Source organism: Sceloporus occidentalis, unplaced genomic scaffold, assembly GCF_023333645.1.
Source record: "Sceloporus occidentalis isolate IW3139 unplaced genomic scaffold, rSceOcc1.0.p SCAF_1, whole genome shotgun sequence".
Lineage (NCBI taxonomy): Eukaryota > Metazoa > Chordata > Lepidosauria > Squamata > Phrynosomatidae > Sceloporus > Sceloporus occidentalis.
Genome location: NW_028316981.1, coordinates 202,989,936 through 203,007,753, shown reverse-complemented (window position 1 = coordinate 203,007,753; position 17,818 = coordinate 202,989,936). Strand labels below are relative to the sequence as shown.

The window sequence follows — 17,818 nt, the reverse complement described above, 5'->3', positions numbered from 1 at the left end:
GCCAACCATGTAGAAAATTTTGGATTTTGGAATATTTCGGATTTCAGAATTTCATATAAAGAAGGCTCAACCTGTAGCTAGCTGTTCACTTGCAACATCTATAATTTCCTGGATCATCCCTTCATGAAGTCATCACTAATAAGGAAAGGGTTTGTTACAAGGGAGTATTTCAAACCAGGCTTTTCTAGCCGCCTGGTTTAGATCTTGCCCAGACATGTTCTGAAGATTTCTATGTGTCTCTTTCCTCGTTTTAACTGTACAGAAAGCCAAGAGCTTTGTGGCATCATGGATGCAATGAGTCATTGGCAATGACAATGACTGCTGCCAATGCAAGAGAGAATCTGAAATGAAATGTTAGATGGTTCTGGTCCAATAAGAATATTGAGTAAAACAAGAAAGTGTGTGCACCATGATCTCCAAGAGCAGTGCTTGCTCTATTAACAGAGGATTACCTACTGTATATGCCCAATTTCTTAATTCATGAAACCGTGTGTTATTTGCATTGTTGTTTAAAAAATGAATGAGTTATCTTTTAAGGAAACTCTTTTAAGGTGGTATACAACAAAAATGTAGAAGTCAATAAAAATTATAGAGCAATATGAACTATAATTTTTTAAAAAAATAAAATTAACAACAGAAGAAACAGAAATAGGATTGTAAAGTGGAGCAAATATCAGTAATCTTAAATGTTTCCTGTAGACTAGAGCATCAGTGAGGAGCTAGAGCCCTCCAGAAGTCGATCTGCAATTGCTATAATCCTCCATCATTGGCTATATTGCCTGGGGCTGACAGGAGTTGCAGAATACAGTCCAGCAACACGTAGAGGTTACTTACTCCATGGCAAATAAACAGCTAAATTAGCATCACCTCCCTCTTACATTATATATTGCAATCAACTATGAAAGTGTCACTGTGCAAGTTAAGAGCTTTATGGGTTACAGTCCTCACTGCTTCTGCTTTTTCTGTTAAGTGTGATCTTATTGCTTTATCATTTTTTTATGACTATGTTTTTATTGTATGCCACTTTGGTTCTGTCTCAGTCAAGATATGCTCCAGCAGATAAGGCTTCAAAAGCCTTTAGATGACTACAGCAAAACCAGGCAGCAAAATAGTTTTACACTCCTGAATTAATCTGATATCACGACTGAGGCATGTTTGTCTTAGCTGCTGTTATGCCACCCTTCAGGATGAAGCAGTGAAGAAAGAAAGGGTGCCTTGAGGTTACTCTGCTGTCTTTTCCTTAAGCAATAACTCTATCATATTCATCAAGAATTGAGACTAAGACACACAGAGAGGGATGTGCGCGTACACACACACACACACACACACACACACATACACTAATCAGGCACGTAGCCAGTCTGCAAGCTGGCAGTCAGTCTGCAATGCGTGCAGCAAGAGCAAAGGAGGTTGCCAGAGATAACAAGCCATCTCTGTCTGACACAAGAGCTCCAGATCAAAGCAGCAAGGCTGGGCAAAATGTGGCATGGTGCACAGGTTTTAGATGCTGTGTCACTATACACAGCCATCAAACATCCTAGGTGATGTCATGGCAGGACCCACTCCTGTATTCCTAGTGGGGGCTGCCAATGTAAAGGCTTAATGGTACTTCCCTTGCCAAAAGCATCACTCTAGCTGAATTAATTCTAAAGCTATAATCACTGGCTGTGAAGAGAATGAACAAAAAATAAGAAAAACAAGATGAGATGCTGGCACCACTTCAACATAAAGTACAGTATAAAAAAAATCCAAACTACTTATTCCAAAAGCTACTATAGATCCAATTATCTTGATGAGAAGCAGCTTCAGCAAGCCTTGGAACAGTGTCTTCCCTTTAATACGGTTAGAAAAAGATCAAAAGCTTCTACTTTCAATTAACCATAGTATAACATTCTGTCTGAATCATAAAGGGTGTTTAATCTCAACTACGGCTACTGGGAACAAGTAAACTTCATCAACCACACTTTTAAATGGGCTAGTTTACACTGGTTGTAGGCTAATGACCACTGACTGTGCTTAAGATTCACCACAGTTTGTGTAGTTTAGACAACATTTATGTTAACAAGATTTATGTGAAATAGAAGTGAAAGCTTCCAAACTCTAGCCATGTCAGAGAAGGACAAGAAAATAAGCAATGAATCAGCCTAGCTTATCCCTTTGCTTTGCCTTTTACATCATTTGTTACATGCCCCCAAGTTTTACCCTCAATTTATCCACAGGTCATATCAAAATCCATAATTTTGACCCCCAAACCTACCCTCAACTTGTATATACCAATTTATAGTTGAGTATATAAGCTATGCTTCATTGCTACCAACTCCAACCCAGCACCCTGCAGATATGTGAGGCTACACTTTTAATCAGCCCTGACCAGCAGATCAGTCTGGTTGGAGATGTCAGGGAGCATATTTAAAATATGTTTGGGGGACATTAAGCTGGGAAATGATGAATTCATGGAATGCAGGCAATGGGTGCAAGGTAATCTGCTAGCCCTTTGATGAAGAATTTTCTTTAAAAGATTATCATGGGAGGCCTAGTGCCAAAGTGCTTAGGAGCATGTAACAATCCCTTGCTAATCTGAAACAAGGGCAGGGGACCTCTTTCAGTTTGATGGCCAAATTAAAATTTAGAGAGGTTCCTGGGGGTGCATTTCAGTGGTGGGAGAGGTAAAAGGGTAGGATAAAAAATACTGACATATTTTCATTTAAAGTTCTTACTGCCAGTAACTCAGTCATAGGAGAGGCACTTCAACCTCTTTGTACATGGAAGTTGAAGCTATCAAAAGCTGGGTGGAAACCTTTTTTAAAAGGCATATAGGGATATGGCCATCTGGGGAAGCGCAGAACCGAAGAGGTTGAGGTTCAGCCTGAAAACCTGAGCCTTCCTAGCCTTGATGCAAAAGCAAGCTTTAATTGGTTCAAGGGATAGTGATAGTTGTTCTTCCTCTATCTTTACCTTTACCTATGGTGATAGCTGTTTTTCCTCTGCTCCCAGCTAAGTACATCAGTGTTAAATTTGTGCTGTGGAAAAGACACTGCTGGTAGAGGTATCTTTTATATAGAATCATACTTAGATGAAAACAGTGCAGCATGGACCAACCTCTGTAAGATGGCTCTAACGATATTGGTATCATTAATCAACATAGTTCATTCTAGTAATCAATACTAAATTAAAGTGGCAGCACTTTTGCCATCCGAAGTCGCACACTTCATTAAGTTTTGTAACTGGGCTTTTTATCTCAGTTGGGAATTTGATGGTCATGACAGAGGTCACAAAGCAACTTAATTGGTTCAATTAAGCTAAAGCTACGGTGAGGTTTGCTGGACATCATGATGGCCAGGCTTGCTTTCTCTGCAGAGGCACTTCTTGTAATTGTATATACACTACAATTCAGCCTAGGACGACAGTTTACATTGCTCAGAAACTTTCGCAGATGAAATGAGGGAAATACCTCTCTTGCAATATGGATTATTGCCTGCGTGCCTCTCACAGCTGTAATCAAAGATTTTAGGAGACTTTTTTTCCATCGTCAGCTCAGCAAAAACCATAGCCCTGCCTTGACCTTATTTCTTTAGCAATGTGTGCTAGTACACTGACTTACATTCTTTGACAATCCATTATTTCCATTGATGCAAACAGTCCCTCTACCAATGCAGACTGCAACTGTTCCCTATCATCATTGTGCTCACAGTTGATTTATTAACTGGTAGACAACTTTTTTGGTAGTATTCCTCTTTGTTCTTAGGTAGGTTTGTCCTTGGAGGCAGACATGCAGTCTGCTGCCGCATGATACTCAAGGCCTTACTAGCTTCGTAGAACTCCCGAGGCCTTATGATCCCTAGTATAGTCTTCAAAAAACCAGGGTTGCCACCATGGCATAATGTGGCATGAAGTGTGACTTTGCAGAGTCCTTTTTTATGTATCTATCACACATACACTCTTTCCATCTCTGTCTCCTCCTGTGAACATCTACAAATACAGACTCATATACATACATACTCCTTATGATTAAATATCTACAATTCAAAAAATCTACTAAAATTATCTTGTTAAACTGTTCATATGGAAGACAAATTAGAAGCTATTAACTAGCTTTGTATTGTTCTTATGTTTAGACCGGGGCTCCTCAAGTTATTTTATATAGAGAACTGATATTTCTCCCTCCCTCCCCCCCCCTCTCTCTCATATACACACAGACACACTCCAATGTGTCAGGGACTATTATAGTATTTGTGTAATATTTGTGAGCATTGTCTACAACTATTTCTTTCTTTCCTGGAAACTTGCCATGGACCAACAGCTTGGAGATCAGCATTGGTCCAGTGATCATTACTTTTAATAGCACTGGTTTGGATGGCAGAATAACACAGGTACCATAAGAACATAATGAAACTCAGTGTTCTATAGTATACTATTCTAAACAACTCACAATGAACCCTGCTGAATGCAACATGGAAACTCACATGCAAATAATTTGTTGAGTCAGGTACATTTGGTCCTTCAAATATTGCACTCCAATTCCATCAGCCTCAGCTAGTTTTGGTTCCATGGTTAGAAACAATGGGATTTTTAGTTCTACAGCTAAAAACACCTGGCATGGCCCAATGTTCTGTATCATTGCACTAAAATAATGAGGGGATGAATGCTTGTGACAAAGAGCGAATGACTCTCTTTTCATAATGTTTACACAGAGATCACTTGGCAATGCTCTTGGTCTCTTGTTCTTGGAAATCAAACTATTGGACACAGAGTCAGTTACTCAGCATGTGTTATTAGCATGATAAAGTTTAACAGCTGAAGATAAACATACATCACTGGCAAGAAGTACTTTGCCATAAAAAAAATATGAAGAAGAAGCTGAGTCAGTCAGTGTGCAAGTTTTGATAGCAAAGAGGCCTCAGCTGAGCTATCAGGTCAGTCAGGACAGATACAGGGATGGCCTTATGTTTGGGAGAGGTATAGTTGGAGGCTGAGGACTTTTAGGTTTGGAGCAGTTATCCTATTTGAAGATCTCAGGGGTTTGGGATATCAATTTTTCTATACTAAGAGTCTTCTGGGAACTGACTCTTTATAAGGAGAGAGCTTCTGACAGCATGTACTTTTATTTTGTTTTTTGCCTTTTTAATTGATATATTTCGTTGCCTAAGACAAAAAGGGGAGTTAGCCCCAAAAGGTTTGGAGAGTATTCAGTTAGAAGTAACAGAGAAGCAAAAGAAACATATGAACCACCAGTTTTCCTCAGCTTAGAACCTTTTAGATGTAACAAACTGCAGCTCTCAGTATTTTCAAACACAATGTCAAATGCTTGCTAGAAACTGTGGGAACTGCAGTCCAATACATCCAGATAACATTGAGTTGAGGAAGGGCTTGCGATGTACCATGGGCAGTCATGCCTCGCTCAGGGCTATTCACATGGTGAAAATAATCCAGAATGAATCCAGGTTGAGTCTCTGTTGTTCACGTACAACCCGAATGCACCCAATTCAGGGGTGTTTTTTTTGGGGGGGGGGGGTGGTGCTGCCAAAAAACTCCACTTAACCCAAGACAATACTGCTTTTTCCCTGCATTTTTTAAAAAATTTGCATCATCATCTGTGTGAATAACCGATGAGAATAGACCCGGGATAATTTGGGGTTAAGCTCTGCATGCCTTGAATGTGTTTTGAATATATTTGCATTGTCAACTCCATGTTCAAGTGCTAGCACATGTGAGCAAACAAACTCCCAGAGATGCACACAGATGCAGATCCATGGTGTGAATAACAAGCCCAAAATGCATGAGTGAGGTCATTCGCATCGTTCTGCTAAAAAAATGACATCAGTTCTAATAACATCTCTAATCTAAGCTTGTTATGGTGGGATGAACAACAAGACAAGAAGACTGCTTGGGCAATAAAACCTGTGCTGAAAGATCTATTAGAGCTGACTAAGAGTTTTTGGCTGCAAAACATATGTTGTGCTGTGATAAAAATTGTTCTACGGTGCAATTTTGGGGCCTGCCCCTTCCTCTGCTTTTGATATATGAAATGATTGGCCTTCACAAGTAGCAGCTATCAAAATGACCTCTGTTTTATTATGGACAAATCTTGAGGCTACCTGACTCACTTGATTTTAGGACTCATCCAAATCTCAAGCACTTCCTTATTCTTTAATACATACACTGACAGTCTATCAAAGCAGTCATATCACAACCCAATCCTCTGTTTGCTGCTCTGCCTTAACACCAGTGATGAGAAAGGTGGCAACAAAAAGTGGCAACAAAAGCAAAAGACTTGGGAGGAGAGACAATTTGTTTTGCAGATTCTGGAAATAAATAATTTGCTAGAAAAAAAAATAGATTTTTTTTTTTAAGCAAAGTATTCATTTCCAGAAGCAGCAAAACAAATTGTACCTCCTCTCAAGTCTTTTGCTATTGTCACTTTTTGCCCCAGCCATTCGAACATCCTATGCTTTGTTATGCTAGCAAAATAGCATATGTGTTTAGGGGCTTTACAAATACACATTGCCAGCTGGGTGATAGAAAATGGCATTCAGTGAGGCACCACTGATATGATTTTGAGACGATAACCTGCTGACATCAAAAGCATCTGAACTCCCAACAACTTGAACATAGACCAAATTATTCAGCAGAGCAGCTGCAAACAAGGCACAGAGGCCATGGCCCGCCAAAGCCAAATGCAGATTTGGAGTCCATTCAACATCCCAGGATTACTGTAGTCAGTTGGTGGGGTCAAGAGCTGTGGTCTAGAGTGGAGGTTTGAGTAGGATGCTGAAGAGTCATGAGCAGAAGATTCTGCTTTTCTCTCAGTTTTTGGACCATAACTACCACTGCTGTGCAGAGTATTGATCTAACTAATCTAAAGCCTTAGTGTTATCTGCCAATGACATGGAGTGAAGATGTGCGTCCTACCTTTTCATCACGTACAACCTGAGCACAAATAGTTCACACCTTAACTCAACAGATCAAACTCCAACCTTAATAGCAATAGCACTTATATTTCTATACTGCTTTATAGTACTGAGCACTCTCGAGGTGGTTTACAGTGTGTTAGCCGATTGCCCCCAACAAGCTGGGTACTCATTTTACTGACCCATGAAAGGATGGAAGGCTGAGTCGACCTGGACCCCTGCAAGACTGAACTCACAATATGTTGGCTGCAGTACTGGCATTTAACCACTGTGCCACCAGGGCTCCTTAAGATCCAAGGTACCAAATTTTAATAATAATAAAAATAAGAATCCACTTAATCAATCGGAATCCAAGCGGATTCTAAAAAAAAACCCTATACCAGAAGGACATTAAAACAATAGTATAAAATATCTGTTAAAATAAGTAGGAGATTTGTAGGAAGTTTTTAGCGGGTTCCAGATAGGATGGAAACGACGATGGAGAAAAGAGGAGAAAAGTGGAGGGGGGATACAAATTAAATGGATAAGACAAGAAGCTACTAAGCCACTGATGAGAAAGGTGGCAACAAAAAGTGGCAAGAAAAGCAAAAAGACAGGAAGCCTAGAAGCCCTCTCCATAAGTGTCTAAGGTCAGTGGGTGCCCATTGTGGCATGTTAATATTGACATGTAACCAAGAGTCTGAGGTTGTGGTAAGTAACACAGTTAAATCTCAGCACCACTGATTAAAAGTACCATGATGCCACAAAATTAAATGGTTGTGCATAGTGGCTCTACATTAGCGGGAATTGTAGAAGTCAATGCAGAGGTAAGAACTATTTGTTTTAAGGGTGTGGTGCAAGATCTGATGAAAGTGATGCCTGTTTCTAGCCTTTGGGCAGTATGGAAAATATAATTTGCATGATGGGGACACAGCTAGAGAGATGTATTATTGTGGGGTTTTTTCAATGCCACTCTCTCAGCATCTTGACTAAGCTATTGCTTTTGTAGACAGCGATTAGACGGCCTCTTCAATTCCTGCCCCACCAAATTTATGCCTGGCTCCAAGCCACAAACTGACTCAGAGACACATGATGATATATAGTCACAGAAAGAAAGAAAAACACTTGAGGCTAAGACCTTGCAGGGACAGCTAGACAGAAAGGCCAAGCGCTGCTGCTCTCAATTACTAGACAAAGAAAAATAAAACCCTGAAGTCACTCAGAGCCAGAGGTTGGAACAGTTTTACACTTGGTATAAAAAAGTAACATTTTCAAGCTCTGAGCCTGCCAGACAGGTATACTCAAAGTAATGCACGGAACACCTGGAATCCAAGTTTCAGCACTGGTGGTGGTAAAAAACTGTTATTCCTTGGAACACCATATTCTGTTCGCAGTTCAGACATGCAATCTCTTCTCCACCACCCTCCACATTAGGTTCTCCTTGATTTTTAATTTCTGCTTATGGTAAACCTCAGTATATTCATGTGTTGGTTTGACTCACACATATTTCTAGACAGAGTAAGTTTGGGTGAGATAACCATAACCAAATCACAGCAGCTACGCAGGTCAATCTACCTGCTCTGGGACTTCCCTCTGAAGGAACATGTACAAAATCTCTTCTTGCATACTAAAGCAGGGATGAAGGACCAATGGATTTCCAGATGTTTAACACTTCCCTTGCTAGAAGCCCCAGCCAGTATGGCTAATGATTTTGGAACCGTAGCCCTGACTGAGCAACTGCCTATCTTGCAGGGCTTTGAAACGTACAAGAAGGTCACTTACTATCCATGGCTCTTGCCCAACAACTATTCTACAACTTTAAGAAATAATCTTTCAGTTTCAAGCTTATAATACTATCCGAAATATATGCTTCTGAGGGTTAACCTGTAATACAAGTAAAAATGCTCCCTCTTTCTTCCCTGTCCCCATACATTAAAAATGAAATTCATATGAATGAAAGATGCACATATATGTGTGTGTGCATGCATGTCTGTATTTGTGTGTGTGTATGTGTGTGTGTGTGTGTGTGTGAGAGAGAGAGAGAGAGAGAGAGAGGAGACTGCTGCCCAAGAGTATTTACAGAGCATTTTCTTTCAACTTCTTTTTTCTTTGGCTCAAGAGGTATTGGTCTTTGAATGAAAACACACACACAGAGAAATACCTCAATGTCTACAGTTAAAATTTCTAGACTTGGGATAGTGGTGTTAACAATCTACCGCATCATGGTACCTTTAGAATGTGTTGGACAATAAATTTCATTTTCACCATCCAGCTTTGCCATTTTGGCCAGAAAAAAAGTGTCCTGGAATTTCCTTACCATTTGGGGAAGTGTAATGTGAAACCATTTACAAGCTGCAAACATATCCAGAGCTAGCCATGTTGGCCATATAAGAAATAGAGTGTATGGATTTTAGATGATAAAGTAATTTACAAGCTGGTAAGGCTTCCCCACTGCTTTTGAGCAATGGTCATTTTATCCTGAAAAATACTTTTCATTATTGTCTGTATGGTTTTTCTCCCCAGTTTGCCACAGATGGAGCCCTGAAGCTATAGGTCATTGCTACAACAGCTTCTGACTAACTTTCTTGGAAACTGTGTAAATGAGGCTAACATCAAACAACAAGCATGCTTTTGTTCACCACAGCCACACCAACAATATAGAGTCTGTCGTGGGCAGACTTTCCCACTTTCAGTGAATAATGCTCTTTTTAAAAAAAATGTATACACATTTGGCTGCATTATTCTTATGGAGCCTTACTGAAGAATTTATTCAAGGCTTTGTTTTTACAAAAAAATTTGCTAGCTTTCATTTTATAGCTTTAGATTCATCAATCTCACTTTACTCTCTCTGTGAGAAGATGCTGTTGTTATCCTTTCCTCCAGCAGCAAAGTAGTGGTTAAAGAAGAATGCATGTCGGAAAGTCAAGAGGTCACCGCTTACCTCTGCTTCTATATGCCCTTAAAGCAAACCAATGTTTATTAGACTCAACCCTCAAACCACTCCACGCTTCAATATAGATATAACAGCTGCCACATCGCACTGCTGTGAACATTACCAAGAAAATGGTTATGAAGTGCTTTTAACATTTGAAATCAGACATGGTAAGCATTTTTTTTAATATGGGAAACAGTGACACTTCAATTAACATCATTTATTAAAATCTTCTGAAACACACAGCAACACCTGACTTTAGAATAACATAACATTTAATTCAATAAGCCCAGGGCATGCCATGACCTCTGAAGAATGATGCAAATGCAACGACTCCTGTTAGATGCTGCCCTAAATTGAAAATATGCCCTTCTGTTCCTTCCACAGTGCCTGCTAGCTTTCTGGCCTTCTCAATTTGCCTCTTAAAGAAATAACATATCCAGGCGTAGCCATGTTGGCCATGTAGCAAAGAACAATAACCTCCAAATCCACAAAAACAGTGGTACCTTTATTGGGCCAGCCAAAATGCACAAAATACATGTTGCAAGCTAGTGGAGTTTTGAAAGCTGGCAACATGTACTTTGTGCATTTTGGTTGGTCCAATATGGGTATCACTGTTTTGTGGATTTTGGATGTTACTGTATTTTTCTTAAAGAGGTAACAGACAACCATTAATTATTATTATTCTGACCCTTTCCCAACAGCACCAGTGTTTTCCATTTGTGGAAAACTTTCAAAAATACAGTATCTGCTACATGGAGAATAGAGAGTCATGTAGACTTTTGACGTCTAGCATCTTGAGTCCTTTCTCTCTCTACTCTCTCACACAATACTCTCTGTCATAGTCACAGTCACCATTGCCCTGAATCACACAGAATATTCTGACAAAAATACTGTTCGTACACATGTCATTCACATAACATCCCACCCTACTTTGTTTCAGGCAGACATGAACCAACTTTATTTGCTCTACACTGAAGTGACAAAGTCAAGAGGTTGGAAATCTCCATATGCATGCTGGGTGGAGGTTTTGTTTTAGAAGGTGCAAATAAATATTGCTTAAAAATCACTCTTGAAGCTGTTTTTTGAGTTACTGTAACCCCATGACTCTTCTAATCTAGGGTGTCCTTAGGCAAGGAGCACTCAGAGCTGGTTTGTCATTGCCTGCCTTTAAATTTGGCGTACAGCACCTGGTTTTCCCTGGTGGTCTCCCGTCCCCATACTAAGCAGACCTGAACCTGCATTGCTTCAAAGATCAGAGGGGATCTGGTGTACTTACCTGTGGCAAATGTATGGCCTAAATCAGTGGTTACCAAACTTTTGTCCTCCAGATGTTTTGGATTTCAGCTTCCAGAATTCTTGACTTTTGACCAAACTGGCTGGGGCTTCTGGTAGTTGAAGTCCAAAACACTTGGAGGACCAGAGATTGGAAATCACCTAGATGTGAGGCAATGTTAGAATAATTCCATTTAACACCGCTGGGATTTATTTGGTGCACACTTCCCTGATGATGCCATTACCTTGCCCTTCTGTTCCAAGCTTGGTGTGCTGATGGTTTCTTTTTAAATATATGAGCAATTCAAAAATTCAGATGGCATTCTACTAAACCTCAGCAGGTTTAAGAGAGTTCATTTCAACAAAGGCTCTGCAGTTTTTAATGGCAAATAATATAAGATGTTTCATTATTTATACAAGAATTTATGCCCTGCGTTTCCTCTTCCTTTTGGAGAAGAAAAGCAGGGCATAAATTCTTGTATAAATACAAGGCACCCAAAGTGGCTGGTAAAACATAATACAAACATAATATCAAACGTAATATAAAAAAAACAATTAGGAATCAAAATCCAATCATCAAAGCAACAAATATAAAACCACAAGGAACCAAAGCTAATAGTAAATACATTAAATAAGCAAAAACAGAGCTAAAACCTTGCTTAATACAGATAATCTAATAGCTTAGTGCAAGGAATTCCACATATATGGTGATGTCACAGTTTAGAAAAGTTACATTTTGGACTACAACTCTTGTCTCAGCTAAGTGCTAGCTGGGAACTGTGGAAGCTGTAGTCCAAAAAAGTTACTTTTCCAAACTCTAGGTTCTGCCATTAAGAAAGCCTTTTGTGTGTCCCTTGCCAACAGCTGTGCCTCAGAGAAGAGCAAGAATTGGTTATAAAGGGCAGACTTTTAACTTCACTTGATCTTAGCCAAAAGGCTGAGAAGTGATTCATAACAAAAAAGTTATGAGAAGATTCATAACAAGGAGAAAATATATTAATCCCAAGACATTTAGAGCCTTAAAGACGGTAAGGACAATACCTCAAATGGTACTCAGCAACATACAGGCAGTAAAGAAACTCATACAGTATTTGGCGGCAGCAAATTGTCCTAATCCAAATTCTAGCAACAGCATTCTGGACTGATTGACATTTTTGTCTATCTTTTTTATTTATATGCCACCTTTCTCCTAAATTGGAGCCAAAGTGGCACTTCCAATTAGTTTTCAAGGGCAGTTCCAGGAAGGATGTGCTACAATAGTCCAATCACCATGTAACTAGTGCAGGGGCCAAATCTAACCATACTAGTCCAGATTAACCTTTGGGTTTTTTTCTTTCTTTTACCAGTTTTATTGGCTTTTTCACTGGAAGTCTTTGATGCTTAACATTTCATACCTCGCTTATTAAACCACCATAAACAGTCTAAAACACCAGCTTGGAAACAATCATATGCATATCTATTTACAAATCATGGGACCTATTCCCTTGTAAGATTATAGTCTACCTTAGGAATAGCAATGAGAAAGGGAACAGATACGTGCATTCAGTTCCACCACTGTCCTTTAATTCATTCTGGCCAAGGGATCTTACTCCAAACATGTGGAACATAATGCTTGTTGCGTGTCTGCTCCTACCACTGCATATATCTATTTTTGGGCAATGAGAAAGGGCTATTCTCTAGCCCTTTGTACCGTACCCAAAACCTTTTAACAATTGGGCTTAGCAAAATATTCCCCCAAAAAATGCTTGCAGAATGTTACAGTTGCCTGCAACCTCTCAAATGAGTTTCCTTTCTGCTCTCTGAGGATTACAATTTTTGCATTATAAAGCCTACACTTATTTGAAAATCTGAACAACAATGGTGAATACTAGCACACTTGAACAGGAGGGTTAAGGGACCTGAGGTGAAGTTCTCTAACCAAGGGAGATGAGGAATAAAGCACTTGCAAGTAGGGCAGCCAAAGGCTTTGTTCAGGTATCTGCCCAATTTGCATATATAAAAGGGACTGCAATACCACAAAATCAGTACCACAATCAGTACCACAAAAAAGGCATGGGAGTTTGGATGCCTTGAAAACTGACAGGCTAATCCAAGATAAAGCAGACATATCCAGATGGAAAACAGAAACCATTTGGCAAAGGGGCTTACAATTCAGTATTTGGGGGATGCTCAGCTTATATGTGTAAAAAAGGAAGCATCTCTGCATTTAGGCCAGCACACCATTAGCTGGTCTGTACTGTGGGCTTACTCTGTTGCACAGTCCATATGTGCATGGTTCACTTTTTAAAGTCTCCTCAAACTATACAACACTTCTCACTGTGATTCTTCCTAGTTTTGGATTCAGAATTCTGTAGCCTTTACATCCTGGCTCATATCCCACCATTATGCATTCTTCAGCTCTGTCATCTACTTTGGACCTCTGCTCCTTTGGTACATCAGCATAACCATTAGATCCAAACATTCTTATATGGCAGTCTTTCCATTTCTTCCCAAGTGTAAAGTTCATATGGTGTCACTGTCCTTGCAAGGCAGAACAGATCAAACAAAGAACACCACCTCGACACCTCTCCTACATTGCAAAGACAGTGGCATCATATGAACCTTCCAGAAATTGGGAAGAAATTGAAAGGCTGCCTGCAGCAGAAGCAAGTAAGTGGAGAAAAGCTTCACAAGAGCAAATAGACTGTCTACACAAAAATCAAAACGACCAGTGGGAACCTGTTCTTTGATGGGAGGTGGAGCAGTTAGCTGGACAATCAGGAAACAAATGCTGTATCACTCTCATCTACTGAAGCAGAATATGTATCAGCTCCTCAAATATGTAAGAAACTTATGTGGCTGTGCCAGATGCTAGAGGAACTTGGAATGGCTAAACCAAAACCTATAGAGCTTCTAGTGGACAACCTCAGCGGCCTAAAATTGTCATACACTGAGAGGGTCAATTTACACACCAAGTACATTGATGTGAAATTGCATCTTTTGAGAGATCTGCACAAAAAAGAGCTTACTGAGATAAAGCATTGTCCAGCAAAAGAGATGGCAGTGGACATTCTCACCAAACCACTTCCTAGAGATCAAATTCCAGTTTTTGAGAAAGATGAATCTTGTGTGTTTAAACAAGTGTCACTGGGAAGGAGTGCTGGAAGCAATCAGGCATCAACACATGTATAAAGTGATTAGTGAGAGGGAATTCTGGAGAATATGCCTGCCCTTTTAGCTCACCTCTTTGTTTCTTTCTTTAATCTCTGTTCCGGAGCCTTTTTGCTTCCTTCCTGACTGCAGAAGTCACTTCCTCCTTCCTCCAAAAAGTTAGTTGGTCCTTTGTCTCCCTTTGTCTGGGAAGGGAGCGTCCACAAGGCTCTCACCTCAGGATGGTTTACATCAGTTTTACGGGCTCTTCTACTGAAATCTACATAAACTTCTTTTGTCTATCTTTTTTCCTATCCTAATATGAATTTCCTGAAATAATAAATGTAGCTTGTCCTGAGTGTTTTCTCCTGTTTTGTATCACCAGCTCATATTGCACTAGCTGCACTGCACTCTGCTTGGCAGTGATACCAAATTATCCTTCAGAGGGAGGGATATCATCCGCTGTGCTCATACCACAGAAAAGAAGCGTCCTGTCACAATAAACCATATAGGCCAGAATCATAGCATCATAGAATCATAGAGTTGGAAGAGATGTGAGATGTGCACATAATTGTGGCCTATGCACACCTATGTCTCTTTTTGCATGAAACATCAGATCTGATTGTGTAGCCCTTTGTGGAACATCCAATTGCACACACACACAATACATACACCGGCAGCTGTAAGGCCCCAGCTCCTGCTGCTTACTAGTGGTGAGGGGGGAGAGAGTGAGAAGGCAAGTTAAGCAATGTAAATCTGAAGAGAAGAGATAAGGAGGGTGCACAGTCCATCTGTGTGAGCATTTCCATTACCTTCCTCCTCCCAGCTGAGCAAGTTAGTAAACATCTGGAAGGGGAGGTTTTGGATACGGTACAAAGGGCTAGAGGATAGCCCTTTCATTGTCCAAAAACAGAAGTATGCAGGGGTAGGAGCAGACAAGCAACTGTACAGGCTAAGCATTATGTTCCACATGTTTGGAGTAAGATCTCTTAGCCAGAATGAATTAAAGGTCTCCTTACCACTTTTGTTTCTAAAAGACATTACGCAAACACAATATACAAGCAAGGCAAACAAATATTTGTTTGTTGTTTTTTTAATTAAAATGTGCCTTCGTCCTAACTCTTGACGTTAACTTTATGCTGCCTTGGGTGAGAATGGAAGTGATATCAACACATTATCAAGACTGTGCTTCAGGGGCTAAAATATGGCTTTAGTACTCCACATAGTTCTCCCATAAGACTTTGCTTATGGGCAAGTGCAGCCTGTTTAGGCTATTACATGCAAAGCCCATGGCAAATCAAGCCCTGACTTGCCAAATTCTCTTTCATTCTCTTGCTACCTAATAGAATGGTATGCACCAGAAGTAATGGGGAGAGAACAGAGAAGAGAGCAAAATCCATTTCAGAGAATGGGAGTTTTCTGTAAAAGAAATGGCACCAAGATGGAAGACAGACAGACACATCCTCAGTCTTGTCACTGGCTATCTCTCATTTAAGCATCATGAAACTATTTTTCAGTTATTGGATGGCTGATACTTACCTGTAACAGATTTCCCAATTTTTTGAATTTTCTCCACAACTTTCTGTGCATCCTTGACGCTGGTGTCTCTTTGGCTGTATAAGAGCAAGCGCTTCGCATCCGAGAACAACCGATAAACACTGAGGTGTTTCAAGAGAGGGTAGGAAAGCAAATCCAAACAAAACAGGGGGGAAAGGCATTAGCATAGGTTGCATCATCCCAAATTTTGTTATTTGTAATGAAAATGGCTACATTGTAGCATCTACATGCTCCCTTGTGCAAGTCCCCTTGAAATTAATTTGGCATTAATCCGTTTTGTGTATTATCTTATGATGTTATGTTTTACACACTTTTACCTTGTTGGTTTTTAATGAGTTGTTTGTATTGACCACCTTTTTTGCTGTATGACATCTCTGTTCTTAACTGTGCTTTTTCTGGTGCATGTTATTGTGATTATATTTTGACATTTGAATCTTACATGTTGGAAACTATAGTTGTGGGCCATGGCACAAAGTTCTCATTGCCTTTCAGGCGCCAGATATTAAATGATGACTTAACTTTGATCCAAGTGATGATTAAAAGTGTCAAAATTAAGGCCTCGGGGGCATAGTACACCTGGACATTTGCCTCTCCAGATGCAACAGACATGTACAGACAGAGCCTAGCTGCCAGTACCCAACAATGAAAAGAAAGAAGTGAGCTGCTGCAATGTTGCCTTGGTTCATCCCAGTCAAGAATATTTGAACACCACAGACTGCAATTATAATTTATCTAAATTATTGTTTAGATGGTGCTCTCTTCTGGGGGAGGTTCAGTCTGCCCAGTCTCTCTGATGTCCTTTTGCTGGTAGGCCAGCAAAACCACCGTGTTTAAACAGGCCTTCAGCCTTAACTAGCCATGATAGAGGAATATGCAGTAAGGCATGCTATTTCATCCTCCATGGATCAAAAACAATTTTTGCAAAAAAAAAAAAAATAATGTACTGTTTTACTGTTTCTGTTCTTACCTAATTCCTCTCCTTCACACTTGTCCCAGAATGCAACCCAGTCTGTCTCTGTTCTTTCCTAATTCCACTCCATCACACTTTGCCCTCAAAAGTTCCAAAATGACAACTAGGGTGTGTGGAGAGCATTTAAAATCCATTTTGTACTCCACAGGGCCAGGTGAGGCTTTTTTTTTTTTTGAAAGCCAAAACTGTAATTTAATTCTTCTTTTTTAAAAAGGAACAATTCCCTGATGAAAGGCAAGAGCATAAGTGGTCCCCTCTACTCTCCCATCCTTCCAGCCTTTAGGGTGAGCAGAAACAGTTATACCTGCTGGAATTTCCTAAGTTCTTTGGCACTGTTTTCCTTTGCTTCATCCTTTTGATCCTATGTTACATGCTCCTAGTTTTTACCCTTGACCTATCCATGGATCATAGCAAAACCCATAATTTTGGCCCCCAAACGTGCCCTCGGCGTATACATGAGGTCGACTTATAGTTGAGTATATACAGTAATTATGTTTTATATTTTAACATGCTGTACCGAGTATGGTGTACTCAGCCTTGAGGAGATGTGAGAAAAACATAAAAATGTAGTAGTAGTAGAAGTAGAAGTAGTAGTAATAGTAGTAGTAATAGTAATAGTTCTTCAGAGGCCTGCATGAGTTGAGATTGGTCTTGCAGTTGTGTTCTCACTCACCAGGTGTTGGGGATCAGCCATACCTCCATATGCTATGGAACAGTACAGCCACAGAAGCTGTTCTGTGTATTTGACCCATCCCAAGGCTCTTGATGAACTCTGAGGCATGTGTAGGTGGCAACTAAGCAGTTTATATACCTCTCCCACTCTACATAGTTTAGTCTACATTCAACTTTTCTTTATCCATTGCCCTGTAGGTTCCACCCTGATACTCTCCTCTCCCCACCACATTACCACACTTGCAAGAGTTCCTGCCAGCCAAGCTTCTGCATTTTTACCCAGAAGAATGTCCCATGTGGACAAGAAAGAATAGCCAGTACCCTTAATAATGCAACCCAGTCTGTGTCTGCTCTTTCCTAATTCCTCTCCTTCACACTTATCCCAGAATCATTTTC

At 40.1% G+C, this 17,818-nt stretch overlaps 1 protein-coding gene across 2 annotated transcripts in view; it reads right to left on the bottom strand.

Moving 5' to 3' along the window:
- Positions 1 to 17,818, bottom strand: part of LOC149323248 (phospholipid-transporting ATPase ABCA1-like) — a 127,256-nt gene that overhangs the window by 71,747 nt on the left and 37,691 nt on the right. For both annotated transcript variants that reach the window (XM_089488640.1, XM_089488641.1), the window contains one exon: positions 15,763 to 15,881. In XM_089488640.1, coding sequence (XP_089344766.1) covers positions 15,763 to 15,881 — 119 coding nt within the window. The remainder of the gene's footprint in view (positions 1 to 15,762; positions 15,882 to 17,818) is intronic.